General features: G+C 38.6%; 1 protein-coding gene across 1 annotated transcript; it reads right to left on the bottom strand.

The window, feature by feature from the left end:
• Positions 1 to 511: 511 nt before the first annotated feature.
• Positions 512 to 5,872, bottom strand: LOC131802913 (protein gooseberry-neuro-like). Its single transcript, XM_059123673.1, has 2 exons — positions 5,290 to 5,872; positions 512 to 828 (listed from the first exon to the last, which is right to left on the bottom strand). Exons 1-2 carry the CDS (start codon positions 5,351 to 5,353, stop codon positions 512 to 514), a joined length of 381 nt encoding a protein of 126 aa, XP_058979656.1. The 5' UTR covers positions 5,354 to 5,872.
• Between the last annotated feature and the right edge of the window lie 12,163 nt (positions 5,873 to 18,035).

The raw sequence follows: 18,035 nt of genomic DNA, 5'->3' as shown, positions 1-18,035 counted from the left end.
CTTTCAAGGTGTCCGCAACAATAAGCAGCATTGGACATGCACGCAGAGACGGAATATCAAAACAATGAATGCAAAAAAAGAGTAAAGGCCATGATCGGAACAGTTAAAAGAGGCGATCGTGCCAAGGCGGAAGTTGTAGTTGTGCTCTGTGCTCTATGCTCTAGTCTGCCATCAACGACTGTACCCTGTTGCCATCCGTAATTTGTGTCCTAACAATTTGGGTGACGAATTGTCTGTCCGCAAAAATGTGTCCGAATTCTTTATTCAATCAAATGCAGTTCAATTTGAATTTCCGCCTCCAAAAAGGTGCAGTTTGCCCCTAACACTGTAAACAATGTCGATAGGGGGTGCCCGACAAACAATCAACGGAAGTTGACCATCTTGGGCATCTTAGGTGGCAACACGTGACTTTTGGGAAATCGGAAGTACGCAGTACGCAACATTGCAGCCGTGAGTGACATGGCTGCGGTGGCCGTTGTGGCAACAATAATAATCAGGGTTTGCCCTTGACTCACCTTATTAGTTTCTCCCTTATCTCCCAGCTGAAGAGTCCTGGATTTGCTTTGCACATCTCTTTAATGCGCGCCTCAATCTCCGGAGATGTGACTTTGGGTTTGGATCCACCGATTACGCCAGGCCTAATAGAGCCGGTTTCTTGGTAGCGATTCAGAATCTTCGACACACAGCCATGCGAGACTCGCAACTGTCTCGAAATGACACACGGTCGAATTCCACTGCCAGCCATTTCGACAATTTTCAAGCGGATGTGATTGGGAAGAGGTCGACCATTGATGAAAACCCCTCCAAGTTGATTAACGCGACCCTGGCCTGAAAAGGAAAAAAGAGATATGAGATAATCTACGGTTCGCAATTTGGAATTTCTACTCTACAGTTTCTTCTTCTTTTCTGGACTCTTCTCATTCATTCGATCTTGGCGAAAAAATGGAAGAATTCATTGCGATGCAATATGCAAATCTCAACTCGACGTACAAAGGCTACAGAGAACTTCTACTTCCCCACAGTGGGAAAATGCATCTGCCCCATTTCTTCAAACCCGCCAAATAAAAGGTGTGTACGATAACTCAATATTTTTTAATAATTTGAACAAGTTAAATGCTAGAGAATTTGCAATACAATCTGCATTACTTGGTTACTGAGAGTCTACAAATTCTTTCTGAGAAAATGTAATTGGTTAAATTTTAGCAGGTTATCAAAAAATACACCAGATTATGATTATTATATCTTCCACTTCCAAATACAAAAAAAAAAAAAAAAAACAGTAAAGAAAGTCGGGCGTAGCCGACTTTATGATATTCTACACCACTTTGCTAATTTAGTAGAGCTCCGCATAACAATTAAAAGGGGAATTCAATCATACACGCTATGATTATAATTATGATATTCTACACCACTTTGCTAATTTAGTAGAGCTCCGCATAACAATTAAAAGGGGAATTCAATCATACACGCTATGATTATAATTATAATTTAAAGTTCAAAGGACTAAATATGCCGAAGCATTTGTATCTTTTAAATTCGGACTTGTATTGCCCATTTGGTGCACAATTAATTTGAAATCGGATAAAATATGTATGGGAGCTATATCAAAATCTGAACCGATCTCGATAAAATTTGGCAAAGATATTTCTGAGCTGTATTTGATGTATTTCCCTGAATATCGTTGTTACGGAGTGTATATTACGGCTGTGGGTAACAAATATGACAAATCGGATGAACAGTATATATGGGAGCTATAGCTATATCTGAACCGATATCGATCAAATTTGGCATACTTATTTTCAGGCCTAATTTGGTTGTATGTGCAAAATTTCATACTATTCGGGCAAATCGGACGAAGATATATATGGGAGCTATATCTAAATTTTGACTTGGGCCAAACAAATGATTCGTGCAAAATTTCATCTGGATAGGGCAATGCGAACTGTACTTCGTTTACAAAAATACATGGACGGACAGACGGACGGAGGGAGGGAGGGACGGACACGCATAAATCGACTCAGAATGTGATTCTATGCAGATCATCAAAAGGAACTATGGGTCTATCTCGTTTCCTTTTGCCTGCTACAAACAAATGCACAAAGACATAATACCCTGACCACCTTGTGGTGTAGAACTGTCAAAGTTAGATTTGCTACACCTTTAAATCTTCTACAATCGAACTAATTCGGTAAAAGTTACATAAATGAATGTGTTGAAAAAGGTCAACCAATATTCAATATCTGTTGAGAATTTCACGGTGAAGAAGTTGGTATCTATTGCGATATCAATAAAGTGTACGGCTGAAATCATAAGAATGGTTAATATCAAAGGAACTGGCATGGCTAAGTCAACTTTCAATTTGACGGTTATCAAGATGAATTGCAAACGGAATGACAAACAAAACACACCCTCTATAATACTGTGGTACAGGAAATGTTATTGCTTTAGATTTGTTTTTTTTTTTTAATAATTTTTTACTGCCACTAACATCGATTGATTTATTTATTTGTTCCTATTTAAACCCCTTGACCCGTTCTTATGTCTGTTCTTTATGGTCCAGTTTCGTTTTCCCCTACTTTAGGAAAACTAAAGGATAAAATTCACAATAAAATAAATGATATGGCGAGCTTTTTGTAGAAGTAACTGGTTTTGACTGTAAGATGTAATACCGGTCATAATCCATTACCTTTGCAGGGACACTTTGCTCTAAAAAGTATTTATTGTTCAAATTGCATTGGAATTTATTGTTTTGCAGTCGATGTCAGTAATTTTCCAAACTGCAACCAACAACAATCGAATAATTACTGTTTTTTTTTTAAAAAAAAAAAACATTAACTAATAAAAATTTAATTATTTTTCTGGTGGCTTTTCGCCAAGCGTGTATGCCCACGACATGTGAAATGCCTAATGACAAAGACAATGATTTCTTCATTTTGCAAGGATTTTTTTTGCTTCTCGGCCATCTATTCTAAATATAAAGAATACATCGAGGTGTCACAAGCGTGATGAAAAATGTAATATACCATCCGACATACGATGGTGTGTGCTTGAAGTAGTGACATTATCAAGTTATGGGAAAATAAATCTAATTGGTTTCAAATTCAAATGTTCGATCCAGCAGGACAAGACACATGATATTAAATGAAAACTTGTTGGGCGATTTCAGCCTCGACATGATTTTGTATTGTATGAAAAGGTTGGGCCGGCTATACTGATACTTTACACCATTCTTAATCGAAAGAACTATACCAAATTACAAACCCAAATGAAAACAAGTAAGCAAAGGCCATAGTCGTGCCTACAACACTACAATGTATTGGAAAACCTCCTTAGGTCCAAACCCATCCTAGTCGAATTTTTAAAATAATGCTATTCTGACCTGCACAAATGTTACTTTTGGTTTTTGACCGGGACGTTTGCCCCATATTTTGATTGGCATTCAAAACAATTTCACACAAAAGTTGTGGTACATTTTACCCGCTAAATATAATACAATGGTCATCCGAAAGGCTATACTACAGCCCTATCCCCAATTCTCTACTCATGCAAAATTCCGTGTTCATTGGTTTTTAATTGTGAGAAAAAATTAATTTTTTTGGTTCATTTGTGCAATAAAAAAAAAGAAAAATCGCGAGAGCTGATGAGGATTGGTGGCTCTTTCCGAAACCTACGTATTCCCTGCCTTAGCCCCTGGTAAACATTACCATCTTTCTCCGCTAATAAACAATCGTTGTTTTTATAAAAACAACAATAATGGGATTAAGCCTGCCTATTTTGCTATTTTTTCTTAGATTTTAACCTTTTCTGGCAAGAGGCAATTCCGAATTGGTGAGAATTGTCAAAATCAGTCAAATGTCAATTTCTTTTACATTTAGATGGTACCCATTTTGCTATGAAACCGATATCTTGGCTAACAGTACCACCGTCACGGTCAGAAGTGATATTTTAATATATTTGTGATTTCGTCGGAATTAAAAATATTCGCGATTTAGTGGACATTTTCGTATTTTTTACATAAAAGTTATGGTATATTTTACCCGCTAAATATTGTCCGATGACCAAACAAAATGGTAGGCTTCTGCCCAGTCCTAAACTCTGGCCCGATGCTAAATTCCGCGTCGATTTGTCTGTAGGCGCAACATGCAGAACAAATGGAAAATCAGGAAAATTGTGAAAATTGTTTTTGGTCCATTTCAACTCCTAAATATTTTGCAGACCCTAACCCCACCTACATGCGAAATTTCGTGAGGATGGAACAATAATTACGACTTGTAGCGTGATTACAATTTAACATGGACATAACTTGATGGACTCAGCTTAGCGAGATAAGAAGATCGGTATATAGTTTCCTCTTTCGGGGACCGATATTTCGAGGTTTTACGTAATTTTTGGCCCAATCAAACTTATAATATCCCCAACACATAGTTTTGTAGTTGCAGGTAACACACCTCAGATATATTATGCTGAATATGTTCGATATCGCTTTCCGTTATTCTGAAATTGAATGGATCGGTCCGAGCGAAACGACATGACCTTTGTCAACGGTCTGGCAAAGCGATTCTTTGAAGTTGCTCAAAAATGCTCTGTCTTGTTTCGAATAATGGCTATACGGAATTGATCTGAATATTTTAGAATTTCACTTCGAATGAAGATTCGTTCTTTTCCATTGTTGGCGGGATAAGCATTGCAGTGGACCATTACCTTAGTCACATGACAAAATTTTGGATAAATTAAAAACTCTTTGCATTGGTTATTAGCAATTTAGAGTAACATTGTGTTTAGCAAGGCGTATCGGCATGGTGACACGGCTTGGCCGGCTGTTTTCTTCTTTTGTCGTCAAAGCACAATTTTTTCTTTTAAATTGTTTAATAAATGTTTCTTTTTTGAAAAAATAAAAATACAGTACAAAATTAGAAAAGAAACATTTTTAAATTTAAATTGGCCTTGTAACTATTTCAGAAATTTTAGTGGAGATATAAATTATGTTACCAACACTTGTGGGAAGGAGTTTCGAGGTTATGGGACGACAAAATTCCAATTATGAAAATAATCACGTGTCAAACGAACAATTTTTGTTCGAGAGAAGTGCGAGCTTTCCTCCACCAAGGAGCCGAAAATGTCAAAGCAAGACAATTTGTCGGTATCGATACAATCATGATTTAACTATGTAAAGATTCCGATTCGGCCACATTATGCTAGTGATGCTACTGCATGCTTGCATTGAACATTTTGAGGGATCAAATCTCCAATTTTTATAGCCGGGGTTACTTAAACCAGAAATGTTCTTACCTTGGAAAGGGTAGCCAGCAAACAATGGCCGCATGTTGAGGGAATTCGCACCGGTCATATCCATTTCAAAAGGGGAGCCAGCGACTGGCTTATTTTAATATTGGTCTTATGCTAATATTGGGCTATCGCAATTTTCACACAACAGACCATACACTTTTCTAGTTTTGCAATTCAATTTAAAAACAGTTTCCTTCTGTTGTATTACACTTGATCCTCCAGCAGTTCTAATTGCTGGCCATAGTACACTCTGCTTGGAGTGGCGATGCACACACCCGAACCGACGGTTTTAGTGCCACATATAAATTACTCGATATCCATGAATCGTTCTTTCGTATGGCTCATATGTTCCGAATGTGTTTAGCTGTCGTTTCTCGTTCGCTTGTTCGTTGTCAGTAAAACGCGGCGACTCGATTCAATCAAAACAGCACGACTCTCGGCTACCAACTGAGGAGCGCGCGGACACGAATTAATCAAGTTGCGGCAAGATCACAATTCCCACTGCTAAAACTGGTTAGATGCGTTTGATTGGAGGCCATGAGTCCGCCAGCTTGCACGCTGTGTGAAGTAGAGCGCGGAGTTGGTGGAATTCTCTCTTTGGGAGTTCGGAAAAAAAGGGGCGGATTTTGATATAAAACCCGTTCGATGTGCTTTTATCGGTGGCGAATCGCGGTGGTGGCAAGCAATGGCAACGATCAAAGCTTGTCTTCCTCTCTCAGCTGTGAAGAGTTGCGCTCTACGTCACGGCCTTACCTGTCTCGCTCACACCTTAGTGTTCTCCTACGACCTTTGTCTGCGGTGCATTTGGGGTGAGAGCGTTTTTGTGTGCATCCGTAGAACGCTCTTTGGCTGCAGCGTGAGTGTGTGGATCACGAAACCACTTCTGATTGGTCTGCTTGCAAAGGGTGTTTTATTTCCCCTTCTGATTTCCCGTTCATCCATCCTATCAAAGCGTGGCGAACGACCACAATCACATCCATAATAATTTTACACGCTGTTGTTTTGACGCCGTCCGCCGTTCAGTTTTTATCTGTCCGTCCGTACGTCCGTCCGTCCGCCATCCTCTTCTTTTTTGTTATCAAGCGGAGTGGGTTGTTCTATTAACGATCAGCATACAAAAATATGAATACTAACGAAGCAGCTGTCAGGAACTGGGCTGCCGTCCTTGCTATTCGGGTCCCCATTGTATTGCAACAATAGCTGCCACGTTGATGTATTGCACCACATACCTAAGCGTGTACCTATGTACATTCCTGCAATCTGCTGATCTACGTGAGTATGTATATTGTATGTAGGCAGTGTGGAGGTTACAAAACCCCACATCGTGGACTAAGTCTTCAGTCATATCAATGTTTGTATACTTTCAATTGGAGCCATTGATGATTGGAAAGAATGGAGGGTATATTAAGTTTGTCATTCCGATTGTAGCTCATCAAAATAACCGTTTAAACCCAACAAAGTATATATATATATATATATATATATATATATATATATATATATATATATATATATATATATATATATATATAATCTCGATCAGCGTAAGATTATAAGTCGATTTAGCCATGTCCGTCAGGTCAAGTTTGAAGGTGTGCCATATAGGTTCATGTTTTAATATAGCCCCCATGTAATTGTACCTTCCCATATTTGATACTTTGATGAGTTAGCCACAGTTTCTAGCGGCACTTGTAGTTCAAATTGGCGTCTATCTCCACGACTTTAGCCACATTTTCTAACGGAATGTTTTGAGTTTATAAAGGTTTCTACCTCATGTGACAGCATATTGTCTACATATGTCCACATTTTCATATAGCTCCCATGTCAAATTACTTCCCGATATTCGGTAGTTCGACAATTTCCGCCACATTTTCCAAGGGAGTTACTTAGGATTCAGTCTTTGGATTCCGTGATGGGTTCTTCTACTTATAGATAACAATTTCTATATAAGTCAAGATTTTTCTATCCAACTTTTTGCAGCCAACTTTTTGACAGAATTGTTTGAAATTTGGATTAGATGTTCCTAGTAAGATTTGTGGCGCACAGCCCTTGAATACTGGAATTTCGGCATTTACGGACATATTTTTCTATAAATTACTTTAATATAAGAATTTTGTTAATAATAAATAGAAATAAACAAAGCCTACTGTTGCAGATTAAAAAGTCTATTTGACACTATAAGACTCCAGCACAGAGTTGCATTTTTCTGATTTCTTTGAACTTGAGCAACCTTTCTTATTGAGCCATGTGTTTACATTTATCCGGGTTAAGCCAAGTATTACACTGGATTTGTTTTGTTTAACCAGAAGTCCAGGAAAAGAGATCTCTATTTGCTCAGCAATTTGGACGGTTGTGTTCGCTAGCTATTTTGTACAGAATCTTTAGCTATTTAATAACACTGTATGGAAATGGATTTTGGGAAATGAAAACCCTTGGTAAGTGAATTTGAACACCCAAGGGGGAGATTCGTCATGGGTCGAACTTTTCAGCTATGGCGTATTAATTTTCTTGTTCGTGATCTTGTGGTGCAAGTAAACATAGTCTTTTATCTGTTTTGTAGCTTAATTTTGACTGATCGCATATCGAAGGAGGAAATCTAACTTCAACATTTGTATGTCTCGTCGACTTTTTTGAATGTGAGTACCGCCATGAGATTAGACTTTTCGACGTCGAAATATTCAACAATAAATTAGCTCGAAAGAACGGCTCGTGTACTTTCGACCAGATATTTTAAATCTCAGTAACCTCTACAATACCAATAGCAGAATATTGTACAACTTTTCAGGCCTGTACCGTCCCGGATCCCGCTGTAAAGCATCTCTGGCACCGGCTGTAGTGGAATTTTATTGAAAAATCCCAATTTCAAAAGATTAACGAGATTGAGAAGGCCTCCAATATTCGGTTTGGGACTACATATATCGGCATCGCCAGCAACCGCTGTGCACATATGCTATCTAATCCTTTGGAGTTAGAATTTATTGCGACCATCAAAGGACGACTATTTTTTTTGTTGGCCCTTTCACATTTTTACGAAATCATTTCGCTGCACCCACTACATGTATGTACGTAGCTATGTACGCTTTGTACGCTTGTTTTGTGAGTGTGTATGTATTTGTCCACAACATTTACTCAATCCACATCTGCCTAGTTTCAATAACCAAGCCTGTGGTTTGGCGTAAATGGTTGCGTATGCATGAATCAGTTAGGCCATAGATCCTTGATGGTGCCCTTTCCTTGGCAATGACGTAGCTGTGTGGGTTTCGTCAAGACACAGTTGTTGTAACACTGGCACTGGCACTGGCACTTCAATGAAATTGAGGATGTCGTGTATAAATAGAATAGAGCAGAATAGAATAACTTGATCCCTCATAATCATCGATAATGGCCGTCTTTAGACTTCGAGAAACTGTGAATGAAGTGTAAAGTAGCCCCATTGTATGGGGTTAGCAAATCGAAATCACACTTTTACAACTGTTATGTTGTAGCCAACAAGGACCCATTGAGGGCGATGATGACGGTTTGCTGTCTGCTTTCACTGGCAAAAGTGCAGACACAAAAAAGTCCAATCTTCCGCCGGGACGTGCCAGTGATTTAGGGCGGTGATAAATTTTATGGAATAAAGCTGTGTAATTGGAGACGAAACCTTTTTGTCGTTGCAAGGGACAGTCGTAAAATCATTGACGAAATGTTACATTTCGGGGTAAGCATGGAGGGACTCTTTAGCACCATCATAAAGCCATCAGCTACGTCGACACTTTGACAAACATTTCTCGGAAGACTTGGCAGGAAGATGATCGGAGTGCGAAATGTCTGTTGTCAATACTCGCGTCGATCCTTCAAACAGACATCTGGGGGTTTATTGTCATGTAAAGAGATCTGGCTGTTCGTGTTGCGAGTAAAGTGTTATGTTTATGACTACCGAATGGTTAGGCGAAGCGCTGAGACAACGCAACGACGTTGCCATCGCTGGTAGTTGATGGGCGCGTTGGTGTTGTAGCTGACTGCTGCAACCAGTGTCCTTTGATTGTCCTCAGCACCCCTGCGGTCAGTCGTTGTCATTGTTAGGTGTTGATTCATTCTTTCAGTGCGGTCACAGGTCCTTTGGGACTTCCTCTTGGGCTGATTAAAATGTTTTACCATGAAGGAGTGAAAATATTTTATTTGGCATTCAAGTTAAATTCGAATCTTAAGAGACCCATCGGTCATGTGTCAGAGCATTGTTGCTTCACTCCTTCGGCCATTCATTTGTCCCCTGACGACTGTGGTCCAGGGGTTACATTTAAAGCGAAATGACCGGTAGGGATTGTTAAACGACAAGTATTTTGAATAAACATCTTTGTTAGGGAATTGCTAATTCCTGCTACTAGTTTTCGTTGAACGAAGGGCGATTGTTTTGATTTTGAGCCTAGTGACAGTTATGGGAACCTGGCTACTTGTTGACATTTAACTGATGGTATTAACGGACCTCGGTTTCTACGAAGGAAGTGGATTTTCCCGTTAAAACTAGGGTCACTGCGCAGTCAGTGTCTATTTTATGCAATACAATGCGAAAAGCTGCTCGTAGGACCTAGACGCCTCCCAATTGCATTTTTGGTTGGTGCCTCTGTAGGCTCGCGAAGATCGCAGTTAGTGCATGTGTGTGTTGAGACTGAAGTAGGAATCAGTTGGATAAAAATGCTTGCTTACAAAGTATGTGGGAAAGACACAAAACTCTAATGATATTATAAAAAAAGAGAGGTTTTAGTCGGTATTCATTTACCCCCATCATGTAGAACCTATGTCTAACCTCTATCTCTATCTATACTTAGTGTAAGTAGAGATATTATATACATCTAATTTATCATTTTATGAGAGTTATGACCCTATTTGAGGAAGAAACAATCATAAAAAGTCAGTGGACGGACGCATCCTGAGAGGAGATTGAATTTTATTTAATTGAAATCCGCAAAGTGGGCAGTAAATGGAACACTAATCTCACAATTATTGAGAGCTATTAGTATTCAACATTTCGTCCTTTGTTGGCAGTGGTCTGTGGTTATTTTTCGCTCATTCTTTGTACATTTTAGACGAAGAGGTTTTTTCTACTTGGGGCTCTAGGAATGAGTTTGAACTACATTTGCGGATACATCACTGGCCCAATAGGGTTTAAATAAATTAAAATTTTGTTTGGGAGTTACCAAAAGGAGTGAACCGATATTAATAATTTTCAATTGAGGTTGAGCGATAGGCGGACTCAGAACTTGTGCAAGATGCAAACACAGGACATTGACCATTATTTCGGCGAGGTCTTATACCCTCACCACAAAGTTTTGTATAATTTGGCACTTCGGGTTCTCAGGAAGCAGAATGGTTAACTTTTCCAATTGAAATTCTGTTAATTTCATGGCGAAAAATGGAAAAGGTCCCATCCCGCCGTTTTGAATAACGTTTTTGTTATTTCCTGTAGCTAGTTGCATGTCCTTGTTAGCCATTTCCTTGAAATTAAAAAATTGTCATGAAAATGTTCAGAGGTGCCCTCTTATCTCCCCCATACTAACGTGACAATCATTGACACAATAGGTGCAATAGAAATCCAGAACCATCGCCAGCGGGCAAGCATCAAATATACCTTCACTAGAATACAGCTGAAAAGTGTGTCTGCCTTAACAGCCTGAAGACGAACTCGATTTGAATACAAAGCGTAGACGGCGTTAAAAAGCAGTTTCCTCGCATTTATTGGCCATAAATGTTATGCCGTCAACTTTGATGACACCGCCCTGTTTCGTTTCATATCATTTCGGTGTTGCTAACTCCCAACTATGCCATGTGAAAAATTCCGCCATGCTTTAAAAGGGAATCTATAGTTTGTATTTATTTTGGGAAACAAAAGTAATGATTGCTTCGCTTAAATTGAGTACCAAAAACTCAATTTATTTGCCACAAATGGCAAAAAGCGTTCCCTGCCCCTCTGAAAGCAGAACCGCGTATTTGAATGATATCTCCACACATTCGTAGCGATCGCCGAAGTTGCAAATCTCATTATTGTTATGACGTCCAGGCGGACTGGAATGATAGAAAACTTCTGCCGCACTGGCTGTATGTACATACCATCACCCATCGCCGGCGTGATGTATTGGCCATCCATACGTTTTTGGGTATGTTGATCTGTGCAGGCCGATGAGATGTTGAGGCGATCGACTGTGAGAGACCAACAGCATGCTAAACAGTTAATGAGCCCTGTCCAAGGTTCGGCAACGGACGATTGCTGTTTTTCGCTTTGCACTGGAAGGCGGTGCGGATCGTTTGATCTTTGTTTGGCCGGACACGAAGCTTATTGTTGTTTGCGTTGCGTTATTGTTTTGTTAAGCTCAACTCTCCTCCATTTCACATCGAACTGTGTCTCTCCCTAGGCATTGGATGGCCGTGCATGTGTCATTGCAACTTGACAGTGGTGATCATTTCATTTTAATTGCTCTCTTTGATGGACTCGAACATCGCTGGTCTTTTTGTTTTTACGACAAAAAAGTAAAGTCAAATTATTCGAAAAATATGGAGGAGGGATTGTTTGGCACATATTTTTGCCTCCACCGAATTTTGGAGCTCACATTGGCCTTGTAACTCCTCCAAGTAAATATTCTGGATTATATTCAGGATGCTAAATTTGCCGGAAATGGCCAATCAAGATTCGTCGATTTCGATTTATATAGCTCCCATATGATCGGACATGAGACATTCAATGATATCGATATTGGGTTTGCTGCTAAAACATTTTCATTTCCAACAAAAGCCAAGTGTCATTTGCCACTGACTGACAATGATCTGAATCGGTTCTTCATTCTATCCAACAGCGATTTCTGGCCATACATTAAACTGCTTTTGTCCTACAGAAATTCGACCTTCGTTGCAGCCTCTTCCAGTCCGTGGCACATGCGGCATTCCCTCTAGTCATAAATTAACTTAAATGCAATTTTAATTTCTGGGTGATTTTTATGGACTTTAAAGCTATAAAAGTTCGCTGTTCGCTGTTCGCATGTGCTTGTGCCGGCAATCTTTTCTAATCTCTCATCGAGTATTTTATGTTCTAGAGGGACACCCCTATGAGCAAAACGGATGCAGACAGCATGTCTCTGCAAGGTAGAGTTGCCAATTTGGCATTAATGTGTTTCTTCTCCATGGCCAAAGAAGAGAGGCCAACGTGAGGTGATTCGCAGTCGCACAAATGCACATAAAAGCAAATCGTTAAGTGCCTAAAAGATATCCTCCAAGGATACACAAAAGTGATTTAGATTTTCTTTGTTACCATCCTGACGACGTCTCATTCGATATATTCAGTTGATACTGACGTTTTGCCGATCCAAGCCCATTCAAGCATTTTCAGTTTTATTACAAATGATGGAGAACCCCACAATCCAGATAGCTTATTGCAAGTGCTGCATAATTAGACCAGCACTTTGATTACAAGAGTACTCGTCGAAATTGGGTGGAGAAGCGGTTTCAGTCCAACTCTTTGACAGGCAGCTGACACTGATGCAATGCCAGTCCTACCGTTTTATGGGGTTGCTGATAATTGCCATTTTGTGTGATGTTTCAGCAGTCCGGCCACATCGTTTGTCTTGGGCCGCAATGATTGCCAAATTCTATTAATCACATTTGGACAAAGTTTCGATAATTTTTCAACATTTTCATAAATAACAACATTTGGGTCAACAATACATACATTCGACATATCGTCAATGGTGGCATTAGCTATACTACCCTCAAATGTTATTGCTCCTCCGGGCCAAAGGGAGGGAAGTGTTCAACACCTGGTCGCCGGAGAAGAAAGCAAGCTATTTTTATTTCTAAAAGTAGGGAAATTCCATTTGTTCGAAATGAGTATTGAAAAGAACAACGAACACACCAAATGCCATTCAACACGATCATCACAGTGTGGCGAATTAAGCGTGAAGTTTACGCATATTAACGAACTCAAATGGCAAAACGAAACCGTTCGGCTTTGGAACACGACCAGTCAGCAAGGATGTATACCTAGCCGACAATCGTCCCTCATGACTGCCACTAACTCACCACTTCTGCCAACCGTTCTCGCCCTGTGATCCTGGCAAGCCAGCCAGCAGCTATGCGTTATCATGCTACGCACACACGTGTACCTTTTAAGTGTGTGTTTGTGTAAGTGTGTGAAAGAGTGTTCAGATCGAAGTCTGCATTTAAGGCTCTTCGTCCTTTCCTAGACGCATAGCCATGCTAGCCGTGTTTTTCACCGTGGTGCAACAAAAATGAAATCGTGGTGTTTTAACGCTCAGATTTCACGTTTGTGCTTGTTGGCTGCTAAACAGGATATGGGCATAAGCGCGTTGTACCCGATAAGGGCCAGAACTAAACTCTTGTTATCAGCGATTCCTATGTTTCTCTGAATATGTATTAATTGACCACTTATCCGCTCCGTATCTGAATCTGGTATTTTCAATGTACTCGTCCTCATAATCTACAGATGAAATTTTTTTTGATTCGTTCCAAAAGCTCGTGTTAGGGCAAAGTTCACAATTTGTTAATTTTGACAAAAAATGTTAAATCAAAATTTCATACATCGTTCCAAATATTCAGACATCCATTTCATTTTGAAGTTTACCGAGGAGGAATTAGTAAAACCATGGACCCAGATCCATTTTTCTTGTGCAAAACTATTTCAACGTCTCCATATGTAAACGCCAGAAACCAACAGTGATCTCAACAACGAATTTCCGAATTTCAGCTATAGTCCCTCAACCAATACCAGATTTAATAACATTTGGTACGCATATCCAAAACTCTTTACATCTCTCCAACCTAGACACCAACAGTGACACAAAATGTGTATCATTTAGTACTTTTCGTACAAATATAGGGCGCATTTCCAAACCCATCTCCAAATCTCAACCTCAGATGCCAACAGTTATCTAAATATCAAATCTAGAATTTTATACCAATCTACAAGAATCGTCGAGTTATACAATTTGCAGTTTTTTCTGCCTGCAATACAGTACTATTTTTACAATTTTTCACTTAACACCACTTTCAGTGCTCTACTACTCTTTTCTGGACAAATTTTGGGTGGCATGATTTACACTTTCTGATTGGGGTTACGGTGATATTGAAGTACTGCCATGAGGATTTGACGCTTTTGCCAGTTTTACGTTCCCATATTTTTCGAATTTAACAATTCTCTCTTTGACTAGTTTAACCATTACAATGGTACCGGACCACAATTTGTAACTATCAATCCATGGACACATAATGCGTCCAGTAAGATTTATATAATAACCTACAAAGACCCACATGAAATGAAAAAAGGTCTCAGGTTAATTCGCGTATGCATTTATCGAACGACAACGGGTCATGGTTTAAGTTCAAAATAAAAAGCTATACAAAAAGATTTATAATTTACTAGCTGAACCCGGTGCGCTTCGCTACCCCTTTTGATTTTATATGCATTCAAAATTTTATTTACGAATATATGTTGGATAAAGAAAAATAAATTTAAATATTAAAAAAAATATTGCACTAATTTAATGCGTAAATAACCAAAACCATTAGAAAAGCAGTAACATGACATACATACACGAAGGGTTTGTCCTTTGAATTTATTTATTTCATAGCAAATACCAAGCGTGCAGGAAACTGCAATTTTTTTAAGTAGAGTGGCATTTCTATTGCAAGTAGTGAATTCGAGATAGCAACATACTTCGCCGTAATAAGCGTATTTCAAATAAATTGTTGTGTTGTTTTTTAGTGTTAGCCTAAGGCGTTGTGGGTCAATGGTTCTTATTAAAATCATATCCCAATCTGATCCGATTTAAATATAATTTAAAAAAAATTACTTTTACACCAAACTCCGCCACACCTTTCATATTTAATTGAAATTGGTGCGTCAAATATGTGAAATCGGCCGAGAATATATATATGGGAGCTATATCCAAATCTTAACTAATTTCCAATTAATTTATCACATTTATTATTATAACCAAATTCCGCCACACATTCTGAATTTCATTGGAATCGGTCATATATATCGTGTTTGGTGCATAATATGTATGAAATCGGCCGAAATATATATGTTAGCTATATCCAAACCTCAACTGATTTCAATATAATTTGGCAATTTTTGCTGGTGCCAGATTTTGTCTCTCTCGCTTTGGCTGAGTATATATATGGAGCTATAATCACATCTGAGCGTATTTGAATATAATTTGTCAAATTTATTTTTGTACCAAATTTAGCCACTCATGCCGAATTTCGTTAGAATCGGAAATACGTATCGTGTTTTGTGCATCAAATATGTGAAATCGGCGGATAATATATATGGGAGCTATATCCAAATCTGAACCGATTTTAATATAATTCGACTAATTTATTTTCTAATCAAAATCCCGTTACATATTCCAAATTTCTTTGGAATCGAACATACATATCGTGTATGGTGCATAAATCGGTCGAAAATATATATGAGAGCTATATCCAAATCTGAACCGATTTTAATATAATTTGACAAATGTATATTTGTTTTAATTTCCGCTACACATATCAAATTTCATTGAAATTAGAGATACATAGCGTGTTTGGTGCATCAAATACATGAAATCGGTCGAAAATATATATGGGAGCTATATCCAAATCTGAACCGATTTCAATATAATTTGAAAAATTCATTTTTGCTCCCGATTCCGTTACTTATTTTAAATTTCATTAAATTTGGACATACATATCTTGTTTGGTCCACCAAATACATGAAATCGGCCGAAAATGTATATGGGAGCTATATCCAAATCTGAACCGATTTCAATATAATTTGGGAAATAATTTTTTTTAGATAAAATCTATCACACGTTTCAAATTTCATTGAAATTGGGGATACATAGCGTGTTTGGTGCATCAAATGCTTGAAATCGGCCGAAAATATATATGGGAGCTATATCCAAATCTGAACCGATTTCAATATAATTTGACAAATTTATTCTCGGATCAAATCCCGTCCCATATTCCAAATTTCATTGGAATCGAACATTCATATTGTGTTTGAGGCATCAAATGAACGAAATCGGTCGAAAATATATATGGGAGCTATATCCAAATCTGAACCGATTACAATATAATTTTCCAAACTTATTTTTGTTCCAAATTCCGTTACACATTCCAAATTTGGAGACTGTATCTTTAACCGATCAATAGATATGTGCATATAAAATCTAAATTTTTGGGAGGTACCTCCGATTCTGATGCTATATCTCCAGTTCCAAGTGGAAATTCAAAAATGTATATAGCCTATGTTACTTTCAGGCGATGTTGCAGTATATATGGAAATTTTCAGAAAAATCTATTCAGCAGTTTTCGAGTCCATAAATTACAAACAAACAAACAAACAAACAAACAAACAAACGTACAAACATTTTCCTCTTTTATAGATATAGATAATCCTTTGCAAAATATATTGTTTTGCTCTATTGATTTCGGATTCATGTGTTTTTTTTTTTTTTTTCAGAAAAGCATAGATCGAATACCTACAGCTTAATTACTCGAGACGTGCAACAGTGTCCATATCAAAACGCATAAAAAATATATAAAGTAATTGTTCTGTTCCAGAACCGGCCCGATTGTACAAATTCTGCGACGATATGCTAGTTTTCCTCAATGATATGGATTAAAATGCAAAACTAGTAGATTCTTGCAGGTTCAGGAACCGGGCAAATGATTTCTAAAATTTTCATTAGATGGTAACGTCATGCAATCATTTGTAAAAAAGTTTATTTATGTCAAGTCAGGAATCTTGAGCAAAGTTCACTATATCGCCCTAAATGATTGAAGATTAGTCGATCTGGGAACGACATGAGTCAAGCCCTCTCCTGAAATGAGGAACTATTGCGGTATAGGATACAGGTATTCCATTTTGTGTGGATTGAGAATCTCGAATAAGTTAATCGAACAGTTATTGATTGGAATTGCTAGGCGTGGATGAAAAAAAATACCCTATCCATTGCCCATTGCCCATTGTAAACAATCATTCACAACAACGACACGAAGTCGAAGTCGATCGATAATCATGACCAAACACTTTTCTGCCAGATGATGGCGGCAAATCATCAAAGACGCATTCGTCTTCTATGCCAAAGGTACGATGTTGGACAAAGACAGACTTGAGTGTCTTTGCCTTTGTTATTCAAAAAGCACCATTGTTTGGGTCCGACTTGTACGACTCAGTCCCCCCGCTCTGAAGGCGGACCACCAAACGTGCCCTTTCGATCGTCTACAGCTCGAATCATAACTAAACGATTATTAGGTTGGGGCAAACAGCAGCTAAACAGCGCTGTGGGTGTTCTCCATTGGCTCGAACCCGCCAAGGCAATCATTCAAAAATGACAACTCTGCCTGTTGTCCGCATTCCCATTGCCAAATCAAAAACTGGTAGTGAATAGAAAATGTTAATTTAACTACACACATGTACTCATGTACGTACGTACATACGTACGAACACACACACACGCACACACACACCAATTACATACGTACATATTTACTGAGCCCGAATGTATCGGCGATCGTTCGTACACTTCGTACCTTTACACTCGACCTCTTGGCTACACCCGTTCCGTTCGTTGGCTTGATGGTGGCCTACAATGGGATCTGCAGCAAGTAGCCAAAATCAATCGATCATTCTCTGTTATTGACGCTTTTGCGGCAATTCAAACGATGTTGTGGCCTGTCAAATGTGGCGTTTGGCGTTTTTTGTTGTTGTTTTG

The sequence above is a fragment of the Musca domestica genome, unplaced genomic scaffold (genome assembly GCF_030504385.1).
Source record: "Musca domestica strain aabys unplaced genomic scaffold, Musca_domestica.polishedcontigs.V.1.1 25, whole genome shotgun sequence".
Taxonomy (NCBI): domain Eukaryota; kingdom Metazoa; phylum Arthropoda; class Insecta; order Diptera; family Muscidae; genus Musca; species Musca domestica.
The sequence above is the reverse complement of the archived record's forward strand: the minus strand, read 5'-3'. Positions and strand labels throughout refer to the sequence as shown.